Source organism: Cupressus sempervirens, chromosome 4 (assembly GCF_028749045.1).
Source record: "Cupressus sempervirens isolate cs-2001-9-10 chromosome 4, ASM2874904v1, whole genome shotgun sequence".
Lineage (NCBI taxonomy): Eukaryota > Viridiplantae > Streptophyta > Pinopsida > Cupressales > Cupressaceae > Cupressus > Cupressus sempervirens.
The window spans coordinates 659,655,395-659,668,122 of NC_143121.1; the positions used below are offsets into that span (position 1 = coordinate 659,655,395).

General features: G+C 36.6%; 1 protein-coding gene across 5 annotated transcripts in view; it reads left to right on the forward strand.

Moving 5' to 3' along the window:
• The window catches only part of LOC149562978 (uncharacterized), a 174,222-nt gene that overhangs the window by 104,594 nt on the left and 56,900 nt on the right, over positions 1 to 12,728 (forward strand). For all 5 annotated transcript variants that reach the window (XM_089826415.1, XM_089826414.1, XM_089826417.1 and 2 more), the window contains exon 6: positions 5,776 to 5,929. In XM_089826415.1, coding sequence (XP_089682541.1) covers positions 5,776 to 5,929 — 154 coding nt within the window. The remainder of the gene's footprint in view (positions 1 to 5,775; positions 5,930 to 12,728) is intronic.

The following is a 12,728-nucleotide window of genomic DNA, read 5'->3' on the forward strand; positions in this document are numbered from 1 at the left end:
TATAAGAACTTCATGTTCTACAAATTTCTTCAGTGGATGGAAACCCATTGGAGATTGAAGACTTGTGGACAGAAACCCATGAGTTTCAGTGAACAGTGGGTGAAAACCCATTCACATAGAGAGATGTCATTTGGAGGTTGCATTTGAGCTTCAAGTTTATAGCAGTGTCAACATTTTTCTATTGTGTGTTTAGGGCTTCATTAATTTAGTTGGAGTAATTCTAGATACATTTATAGGGGACTCTGAGTTGTTATTAATCTTCTAATGCATTGTAGTCTATGTATTTTCCATTTGGAAATCAAACAATATTAGTTTGTGGTATTATAGTGACATTGGTGGCATTTGGCTATAAAAGTTTTTGTCGATTTTTCTTATTAACTAGAGTTTGAATATGTTAATGTCTCTGCCGTAATAGTTCAGTTTCAGACCTGATTGTAGGATAATTTTATCAGAAATATCATGTTCAGTAATGTTTTATAAAGTTTTACTTTTTAGCCCTTTCTATGCAAGAGTGGCTAACTAGTTTGGGTATTTTTGGTGAGGTTTTGTATGATATTTTTGAATCTATTTTTCAGATCTGAGAGTAATTTTGGGTTGGGACCATTACAGGGCATAAAAGAGAGTTTGGGATCCCAGTCCATGACAGGATGTGTGTGCAAGGGATTACATGCCTCTCACTCAAAGAGGTTGGTATCTCTTGGTGTGTTGGTGCTTAGTGGAGGGGATTTATGTCTCCTATGGGTTGGTGCCTACAAAGTCTGTTTGAATATTCATGTATAAAGCAACATTTTGACATGGTTTTCTCCCACAAAGGTTTCTACATAAAACTGTGTATGAATCTTGTGTTTTTCATTGCCAGATCTTACTTGTTATTATTGCTCTGTGATATCTAAAGATTAATCAAGTGAAATTTGTCGTATACTGGTTCATCCCCACTGCCAGTATGTGTTTGTGTGTTCTTTATCATTGTAATCAGATCTTTATAGGTGCCAAATATTCTTCTATCTAATGCTACTCTTTTTCTACCAAAATTCTTCTACTTTTATACAACTTTGTGATCGGTTCTCTTCTGAAGGTTGCGACTCTGCAGAACATCTTTTCATTTTTTAATTTGTTAATGAGTTTTTATTTGTTAGTGAATGTAGCTCTCCTAATTTAACTCTAATCGTCTCTTCCTTTTCTATTTCTTCATTTCGTATTCTCTTACATTATATTGACGAATTCTTCCAAATACTTCTTTTGAAAAGATTAATTTTTTTTTGGAGTTTTCAAGAATTTGAGACAGCATCATCCAACTTTACGATAATGAAATAGGTTGCACAAGATGAATAATACAGTAATTGTGCTACAAATACTTGATAAAAGTATGCCACTTTGAGAGGGCAACCTCCTAATGTACTTCGAGGGAGATAACTTTAATAGTGTTTAATAAGAACTCAACAGTCAAGATGATGATAATAACTAGTCTATACTTCCTATATATACTTTATTATGCTTGGATACCAATTAGGCCAACTTAGATAGTTAAATACGACTCCTAGGATGACCTAAATAGTTATATACTATTATAATAATTATTATGTAACTAATTAAAGAGTTAAGGTTGCCACAAGCCAAATACTTATAAGACAACACATTATAGGGTTAATATCATAAGTTATATCATTGCCCCCTCTTTACAAAAGCATTGTCCTCAATGCCAACATTTTTCGCTTCTTCATCTCCTTTTCTTGCTTCTACTTGTTCTTCATTTTGTTTCTTGTTCTTGTTCTTCATTCTCTTATTCTTTTTCTTGCTCTTTCTCTTGCGCTTTCTTTTTTTCTTGCTTCTAATCTCGCTTTTTCTTCTATTCTTTCTCTTACTTTTTGTTCTTCTACTTCATTTCCTTTTTCTTTTTCTTGTACTTTTATTTTCTTTTTTGCTTCTTTTGCTACTTCTTGTTGTGAAAATACTCTAACTAAATAATATTGCAACAAGTCAATTATTGCACTCCAATTTTTCTAAAATTGGATTATAGACTCATCACTGTCCAATGACCTCCTAAAAAAACCTTAACAAATTAGGAAGAAATTCACTCATATGTGTGAGCTATATGCTTTACAAAACTCTAGGGCATAAATACACATTATAAAATAAAATGCACTAATTTCTATAAACAATATCTTGAAGGTTCTTAAATATGTTCTTCAAAAGCCCTATAAAAATTAAAAGAAAATTCTCTCAATATTGAAAGGTATGCGATTTCCAAAATTGATGAGAAAGCCTTGGCTTCATGGTGCGAAGATTGTCTTTGATGCCACTTGTTATGAAATAACTTGCAAAGTAGAAGATCTAATATAAAATATGCTGCATATTTGGTAAGATTATGCCACTTTAAGGGGACAATCTCCTAATCTGTTTTGAGGTGGATACCTCCAATAATCTTCAATAAGAATTCAATGCTCAATATGATGATAATAACTAACCTATACCTCCTATATGTACCATATTATGCTTGGATGCAATCTAACTAAATCGATTAATTGAATGGTCTTCAATTTGAATAATAACCTCTTTAATTATTTAATTAAATTATAAAACAAAAAGGGCCAAAATAATAAAATAATAAAGCAATGTTGGCCTAGCCTTTTGTATTGTTGTACACTCTTCTTGGAGGTCTTTATAAGGGGGTAGTTGGGCGTTGTATTGATTCTCAATTACTTATTTCACCTCTTTGTATTTGCAATTATAGTTGGAATCGGAAAGTGGATTTCTTGCCTGCAAAATTCAGAGGTGGAAGAACCTCCCTAGTCTGTAATCGTAGTTTTAGTGGTTAGCAGCTGGTTTAGTTTGCTCATTTACACAATTTTGTGAAGTCTCTGTTTGAGGCAAATTGCAATAGTATATTTGGAGATTGTAATGTTATCAATGTCTGTTGTTCCAAATCAATCTTTGCCTCGGCAATTAATTTCATCTAATTGTGATTGGTTATTGGCATAAAATCTCATGGTCAGTAATAATCTAAGGATTCTGCACCTTGGTTGATTTCTAATCAGAAGCCACTTTGTGTATGTTTGATCCAAATTATTGGTTCTACAATCACTCTTATATTGTTGACACTTAAGATAAATAGTATCACATACGGATAACATAGTCATCTGTATCCCATCAAGTATTCAATAATATCTAAGTGCAGAGTGCCAAGTGCCAAGTATGACTTGCTGTCGAGCGTTTCTGAGTGCCAAGAGTCAAGTGTTTAATGCCAAGTGGCGAAGGCCAACTGTGACTTGCTGAGTGTCCACTGCTGAGTGTTGTTGAGTTCTGAATGCCAAGTTTCGATAGTGTTGTTGAGTGCCAACTGTTGAGTGTTTCCGGATGGCAAGTTGTAATGTCCCCTTGTCTAACTCTTAAGATTTAGAGGACTATTTACTATAAGAAACTTCTTCCTTTAGAGTTCTAACATTAGTATTTTGATCATGTATATAGATACTCGATTATCTCTGAATCTCCTTTATTGATTTCCACAATGTATTCTAGCCAGGTGTTCCTTGTTGGTTCTCAATGTAAATAGAAAAAATGATATGTGGATTTACTTAAGCAATTTATGAATAAGTTGTTGTGTCTAATATAATAGCTTAGTGTCTACAACATTGAAGTTGCCTCTGATCTTTCTTTGTATTCATATGACTGGTTAATACCGGATTATAAATATTGCGCAACAGATCAATGGAGATATTAATAGAATAGATATGTTCTCTTCGTGTTCTATTGATGCCTCGATGAATGAGCCCCAGATTGGATTGATTTTCTCTCTCACACTTCTTTACAAATTCTGATTAAATATATATCAGATCTATAATATCTGAATATATATATTTTTATTTCTGGTCTTGTCTGATCCAAGCTGCTTCAGCTGCTCACTTCTCACACATATTTCATATTCCTTCCATATACTCCCTTCTTTGTTGCATGTCCCTTCCTTATTTTTTGTATACTTCATTCTTCTTATATATTCTAATATCGCATACAACGACACATCTTTATGGAGGCATCCTTTCATTTTAAATAATATTTGGTAATACTCGGTTCTCATTACTCGATTATTTGTATAAACCAAATATAGGATGACCACTATAAAATGCCACTTTTGTTATAATCGTTTTCTTTAATCAATGATTACTCTTCTTCATTAAGGTGACGTGGAAATATTCTTGCTGACCTGTCATGGTTTCTCTATCACTTCTTTACATATGGCTCTCTACTTGTCGCTCTTGAAGGATGTCATTTTCTTCATACTAACGCCATCTGTTATGTATATCTGAATATTAACTTTGTCTTTTAATATGCAGCGTGGTACCTATTTTTGTTGACCCGTCTCTGTGTGTTTCTTCAAACCCTTCATATAATTTTGTCCATTCCGTTTAGAGTTATATTGTCGCTGATAACTATGGCAACGTGAAATCGACTCTCGATGGTATGCCTTTCATAATTACTGTTTGATAATATTGATTCCACCAGTCTTTGATTTCGGTCCTTTAATAATTGCTGTTGATACTGATTAAGTTTGTCATGATGCTTAGTGTATACTCTTATGTGTTTCATCATTGACCTGGAAACTCATGCATAATTTCAATCACTTAGTGACTTCTAAACCTTGACGTCTGACTTCTTAATGACATGCATTATCTTCTCTTACATGTTCCAATATGAAGCTGCTGATTAAAACTTCAAACTCAATTTTAATATTTTGTTCATCCAATGCGCTGGTATATTCAACAATGACAGTTTCATTTTCCACAACCTTACTCTCATACATAGCAACATTAGTTATTGTATGTACTCTGTTAATTGTTGCTGCCTTCAATTCAATCCATGCTATTGTTAACTTCATAGGTGTTTAATCCTAACTTGTCAGAGATGTAGTCATATTCATATACATCTTAATGTATATAATAATGCCTTAGATTAATCACTTTATAATTATCTTCAACATGCAGGGTTCACCTATCTTTGACTTCAACTACTCATTCTTATTATACCTTTGAGATTTAGCAATTTTGATAGCACTCTTGATATCAATCATGATATAAGATAACTTAGTTTAATATTATGAATATTCTTATAAGATATTATTAGTATTTATCAATATAATTATTGTTTTAATTATAATTATAATTTATTTGTACTTTTATTTATTTCTTATGTTCACTCTATTATTAAAATTGATCTTGGAAATGGGGACATTACACAAGTGTGAGTGTTGTTGAGTGTCAAATGTTTGAGTGTTTCCAAATGGCAAGTGTGAGTGTTGTTGAGTGCCAAGTGTCGAGTATTTAGACCATTTCATCATTTACAGTTGTGTTGTATTTTTGAAGTAAAAACTTTTCATATTTATGTTTATAGTGCTGAGATATATTGCATTTTATTTAGGTCAACAAGGAGGCTGTCCAACGTGGCACCTACTTATGGGCTTAAGAGACATTCACTTTAGTAATTGAAAATTTAGTGCACTGCATTAACATAACCATGCCTGATTTTGGGATTCCACTAATGAAATTTTAGAAACCAAGAAAATAAGCTAGTTTAAGTGATCCCAAGAATCAACTTTGGACAAGAAAATTATGACGATCAATTATGATCAAATGTTACTTATGTAAACATGCTTTTAAATTTTCATTGGATTTATTTCCTTTGCTTCTCTATGTTCATTATCAGAAATTTGTGTTTTGCATCTACATAAGTTGTACTAGTTGAGGATTGTTGTTCTTTTCTTTTCATTGACAAACACAACATTAGGGTACGGGGTGAGAGCAATGCTGAGGATTTTGGACCAGCTGTTGAAGCTTGTCTGCCATTGATTGATGCTGTCGTGTCTCATATCGTCAAAGGAAGTTATCCTCAAGGATTCTTCCTTAACGTTGATGTGCCTCCCATATCAACCCAACACAAGGTAACCTTTGTAGTTGACTTGTCTTACAATTTTCAATGGGTACAGTAAATATGAAAGGTTTTTCCCTTTAAATTATATCATTTAATGTACAAATTTTTATTGAATATTAGTCAATGTGACACTTTTTTCTTTGTAATCTAGGAATACCTCACATTTTTCAACCATTTTTCTTTATATTTAGTTGAACATGTTTTATTTTACTTGAAAATGTACGAGGCACATGAAATAAAAATACAACTGTAGTATCCCTCTCTAGGATTGTTCCAAAAACGTAAAGCAAATACAAACTTCTTGCAACTGCAAGGATATTTTGACAAACACTTACCCTGTTATAATACTCTGAGATACAATTAAAGACGCATAGGAAATACTTAGAGACTTAACAAATTAGATCACACTTTCATCCAAAAGACTTCAGCTTTATGCAGAGGCATTGATGCAAACCCTTTGGCAGACATGTCATCTTGTAAATGTTCCAAACTTCATGAAGACATTTTGTCATACAGTTTGCAAGCAACTTTCAGACAGAAGAATGCTAGCTATTACAGAGCAAGAGAAAACATATGACCAAGCAAATACTTTTCGCACTAATTTGTTTGGCAATTCTATAGATGCCAAATTGGGTAGTATATCAACATACAGCTACAAGATGTGATATGTGGTTCCAAATGATTGATTAATTGCTCCCTAGTATTTCCATGTCCTTCCAGACCCTGTTTCCAATTCGCAGCTTGTCACCAAGTTATGTTTCCTCTAAACGTGGTTATGGAACCATATATTCAGCTGCCTCCATGCATGGTTTGTGTGCTCAGAAATCTGTCCACGTGCAGGAGTATAGTGCATTGCAATGCCCACTTAAAATCTGATGTTTTGCGCCAAAGCTCCCAGCGATTGGTACTTCTGTAGCTTTACATGTCCTGTCTAGATGGTCTCTAAATCTGGACAAAAATCTAAATGCGTAAATGCTTGGATGTAATGTCCCCTTTTTAGCAGGCATCAAAGGTGGAGATTTAGCCCATAATTGCAACCCTAATGAGCTGATGTGATGGTTTGGGGGTCTCTGGCTCAATTTGTTACTTCTTGGCAGTGGTGACATTACTCCTCTTCAGCATTATTAGGCATCAGGGCCCTCTCTCTGCATTCGTCTTATTTTGAGGACCTAGTATTTATAGTAAGTCAAGTTATGGTCAGTTACTATTTTTGGCACAACATTCAAGTTTTTGATCAGGCAGTGTGCATCTGGCTCTTGAATTGGTCACCTGGAATAAGTTGTAAGCTATTTATTAGTTTTTTGATTATTAATTTTCACTTAATAAATAATATTTTTGGAAGCTTAGTATATAATTGGACAGTTCATTGAAAATTTTATTTAATACATTTGTTGTGATGCCAAATATAGTAGAGAATTATAATTGAATTTTATAATAAATGATAAGTAGGAGATAATTTCCACAAATGTTCAAACTTTATAAGGCCAATGTGCTTTTAGGTCATACTAGGTGTGAGCTTGAAGCTTTAAGCTCAAAATGCATTTGTAAGAACCCCTGTGGTTAGAACTCCTGGAAACTCAATTTTGACATTTCATCAAACACTTTGCATACAAGTTCTGATTTTCTGAGTGTTTATGTGTTTGGTTTGAACTGTTTTGCAATTTAGAGTTGTTTACCAATGCATGAAATTTAAAAGTAATTGCAAATGAGACAATCGCATTCCAATTCATTGAACATCCCACATAGTAATAATATAAATATACTGCAAATTGAATAACCTGGGAATCAACGCAGGACACCAAATTTGTCAGCATTCCTTGAATGGCTGCCACAATTTGCATAGAAACCCTTTTAAATATTCATCGTTGGGTAAGATAGAACTCAAGGCTGGTTGGCAACTCTCTGGTGGTCAAACAGCTTCCTAACTGTCACGTGCTAAGGTACTAGAGGTGGCTACTGTAGATATGTCAAACGCAGACCTTAAAGGAGCTGCAATTTCACTCATTTCCTGTTTGCTGGATTCCCCACATTCAAGCAGCAGCGTCGTACACAATCACAACCTTCAATGAACATGCAATCTGCAATTATTAATAGGACTCCAACCTCTGCAATTTATACTTAAGACAAATCGCTGAATTCTTCCCACAAATTTGATCACCATTTAAGTGCAAAAATATCTCTGAATGAGATTATTGTTAGTACAATTCACCTGATGTTTAGCAAGCTCAAAGTGTTTTAAAATCTGGAAGAACATCCAATTCTTCAGATCAAACTTCTGAAACCCTTGGCTCTCAGCCTGAAGCAAATTGTTTTGGCTTAAAATTGAGTTTGTCAAAGCATTAAAGAACATACAATGTAGGAGCAAATAACTTCACTGCATTTAACTATAAGTGTTGGCTAAAATTTTTGTACATCATCAACTATGACTTACAGAATTGTGACTTTGGGGAAATTTCATGAGATTTCTCTCTCCTGTCAACAATAGGGGATGCTCCCTTCTTACCGTAGGTGGCTTCAATAGGAACTTGACCGAAATTACAAAAAGGATGGTCCTTTTGATCAATTCCTCTTTTTTCAAGACATCTTTTTCAGGAATAATTTGCATGCAACTACAATTTTGCAACTTAACAAAAAGTGCCTTATTGCTACGATAACACTGGTGACCCTGGAAGTGATGCAAGAACAACCCTAGGGGCAGCAGTTTACCTTTATATTTGTGAAACAAACACAAGAATCCAAAGTCTCTTGCATTTGTATCGAATGAAGACTCAAGCAAAATAACTAGTAAGGCACAAAGTCTCTTGCTGAATCCTCTCAAATTCGATAAAAACACTTACAATTGAAGCCCAAAGTCTTCAAATCTAAGCGATCACAACCACCACTATCTATTACAATTTGTCCTCCTACAACACAAAGTCTTCAAGAGTTCAAATTAGCTCTGAATGTAATAGGAAGCTTAAAGTCTGCATGATTAAATTCAAATCCCTCTTGATCAAAGCTCCAAAACTTACTATCAATATCTAGAAAATGTCGTCACATAACATCTTGAATCAACACAAAGTTTGAAAGCAAGTTGCCTCTTTTATTAAAAGCAATTTGATTTACATCCAAGCACAAAGTCTTAGAGTGCACAATACAAATTGACAAAACTTTCTTGCCTTGTCAAAAGATGATTATTTACAATGAGTTGTCTCCTTTATATAGGAAAATAGGAGAGAGAAAGGTGGAGGGAAAAGGGGAGATCCTCAACCACCTTGACTTATTCTTTAACAAAGTTCTAACTAACTAATTGAGTTATTCAAATTTGCATGCCTAATGCAGTTGCAACTTGACTACATGAGTTGATTTTACAGGGACACGTTACTTGTACTTACAACATAATTGCTCTTTAACATGTAATCCTTCTATTGCTATTCTACTTAAAGCATATGAAAATCTTATTTGAAGTATTCACATGGTATCAACCAACTCTCCAAACTTCTGCAGGGACTTGCGTACAACTACAACATCTAGTTCACTGGTGTGTTGCGAGATCATTGTAACCTTCTTGAGTATGCTTGTTGCTCTAGATATCTCTTTGTTACAAATCTCCATTTGATTCTTCAATAAATACTTCCAGCTTGCAAATGTATCCAACACACTGATGTTGAAGTCATCTAATTCAAGCTATAAGTGGATGGCCTCTGTGAACTATGTGAGAAGATGAGAACATCTTCTTGATTCTTGAGTTTGTTATCTTTACTGATAATTTCACATTATAGCCTTCTGAATGCCTCTCTGATCATGCTTTCTTGGCTAGTTATCCGAGCTACTGCTGCCTTTACATTTTTTACAAGTCCTTGTAGAACTTTCTCTTTGTTGGTCATCACATGTGCGTTATCATGATACATTTCAACAAACATGATGGCTTCGTAGTAGTACGTACTCACACAAGACGTCCAAATCAATCTCCATCATGTGATTCCAGGCACTAAGATTTCGTCTAGCAACTCAAGTTGATGATTGACTTGAGAATGTCATTCAATCCAACAATAGTCTCTTTCCCTTTAGCTGGTGTAACTTCTCTTGACATTGCCGAATGGTGTGCCTACGTAGCTATCACATGTGTCGTTGGTAGAAATTGTGTATCAGCCAACAGGATCCTTCGGAAAAGTTTTTGTATCGGCCGATAGGTACCTTCAGGAAAGTTCTTGTTATGTAGCCGAAGGAAAAATAGTTTGTAGCGGACATAATGTATCTGGCTGACGGATACCTTCGGGAAGGTTCTTCGGAAAGTATTTATAACCCCTTCGGGAAGCATTGTAATCATCATATCAGAACCTAATGTAATATCTTGGCATATGCGAATAATAATAAGAGTTCTGCTGTTTGTATTCGTGTCCATTATTTGTGTGCAATTCTTAATTAACCTATGCGGTAAACATTTGGTGTCGTTGCCCGATGGACCTGGTACACAGGTAGGCGGATATGAATTAAATGCCGAATCAGTTGAACAAAGATAAGAGTATGCTGAAGGAAAAAGATGACATACGTGTTGCACAGGAAAATTTAATTCTGGTTCAGCAGATAAAGCGCCGAAGGAGATTCCAGAAGATTGCCGACGGAAACAGGAGTGTGGAAGGATTGTTGAAGGAAACTCGACAACGGCTTGATTTGGTGGAAGAAGCGAGGGAGGAGTTTCTGAACCTACATACGCCACGGGAAAAGAATCTTGACGGAAGGAAATCGACTCGCACGGCTCGGAGTGCCGAGGGAGCACAAGCGTGGAGTGACCTCTTCGTCCGAGATATACTTCCAGAACGAACAACTTCGGTTGACGAACCCTCTTCTTCACCAAACAGCGCGGAAGTCGAAAACAACGCGGGTGTTGAAAACATCATGGGTGTTGCAAACAACGCGGCTGTTGAAAACAGCGCGGAAACCGAAAATAGCGCGGGTGTTGAAAACAGTACGGAAGCCGAAAACAGCACGGGTGTGCAGAACAGCGCGGGTGTTCAAAACAGCGCGGGAGCTCAGAACAACGCGGGTGCTCAAAACAACGCGGGAGTGCAAAACAGCGCAGGTACACAACAAAACCCCCAACATACAGTGATAATGGCTGGTCCGAAGGAAAAGTTGCCTAAATTTGATGGTGATGAAGCAGTTGATCCCATTCGACATTGTAAAACATGTGAAACCATTTGGAGGGCAAATGGCATAATAGATACAAATGAATGGATCCGACAATTTCCCGCTACCCTACGGGGTGTTGCGATTGATTGGTTTACTGATACTGATCCACAAAAGTTAAACAGTTGGGATAACATTAAGAAGGAGTTCATTGCAGAATTTCAACTTTTGCGCGATGATAATGAAATTGTAGCGGAGATATTCAATACCAAACAAAAGAAGAATGAAATAGTACGGGTCTTCGCCAGGAGGTTGAAGGACTTAATCAGTAAAATGGAGAATAAACCGGTAGATGGGCTCCAAAAAAGATGGTTCATTGAAGGCCTTCACCCAAAGTTGCGGAAAAAGATGAAGATCATGCCACCATCGACATACATTGAAGCGTACAATCAGGCAATGAACCTCGAAAGTGACCAGAAGACAAAGAAGAAGAAGAAGACCAGATCATCGGACTCAGATGACGATGAGCCTTTAGGAGAAGATAGCAGCGACGATGACGAGGGAAGCAACAAGAAGGTCCGTGCCCTCTAGAAGGACATGCTTTAGATGATGAAGGAGTTCAAAAACATGAGCAAGGAGACTAAGGGCAATGACCTATGGTGTACAGAATGCAAGAAAGAAGGCCATACGAAGGGATCATGCCCGAAAGATCAATTTTGTGAGATTTGCCAAATTATGGGATACTCGGTAAAGGAATGCCCTTTCAATTTGGAAACAAGAACACCGCAGCAAGTGTTCCTGACACAGGAGGCATCCCCGTCCGGAGGGAATGGGAACACCAGTACGGAAGGTGCCACATTGGGCGGATACAGAAACAACTGGCATGGTCAAAACAACAATAGCAGCAACAACAATACAGGCAAAAGGAGTCGAATTCAGTATGATGCAAATAGTCGGCCGATAGTTCAATGCCGTGCATGCAATCTGTGGGGTCACTTTGCCCGAGAGTGCACAACGGCGAACACACCGAAGTTGCTATGCCGATGGTGTGGACCTGGCGATCATGACGATGCTAAGTGCCCGATTTCTAGAGTAAATTTGATTACTGTTGGGACAGGCGAGGAAGAAGTTCTGGCAATCACTCGGAAGCAGGCGAAGCTATACCCTAATCCGACGGAGGAAAAGAAGAGACTGGAGGAAGCATGGGCAGAGATCCAGAGAGCAATGCAGATAGAAACGACACACCTGGAGGACATGCCGAGTACCTCCGTATGGAACTTCACAGAACATAACATTGTATAGCAAATATTGCAAGTTGAGATACTCGTTAGGATAAGTGATCTGTTGCTCACTATGCCTCAGCTCCGATCGACACTCACAAACATCGTTCCCGCTGCTCAACTACCAGGAGAACATGGAAGGAAGCAAGAAAGTGGAGCAAGTACAGTGGACAAAAAGGAGAAGGAAAGTGGTGCAAGTGCAGAAGATCCAATGCTGTTAGCTCTTTCATGCGGACGCTATCCGGCGGTTGTTGAAATGGGCATTCTCGGGACTGTGCTAATGGACACGATCGTGGACAGAGGGTCTGCTGTTAATGTGTTGCCAGAGGATACCTGGAAAAAGTTGGGACAGCCAACATTGTGGCCACCTACCTTCCAGTTGTTAACAGCCGATCAACATGGAATCAAGCCATTGGGAAT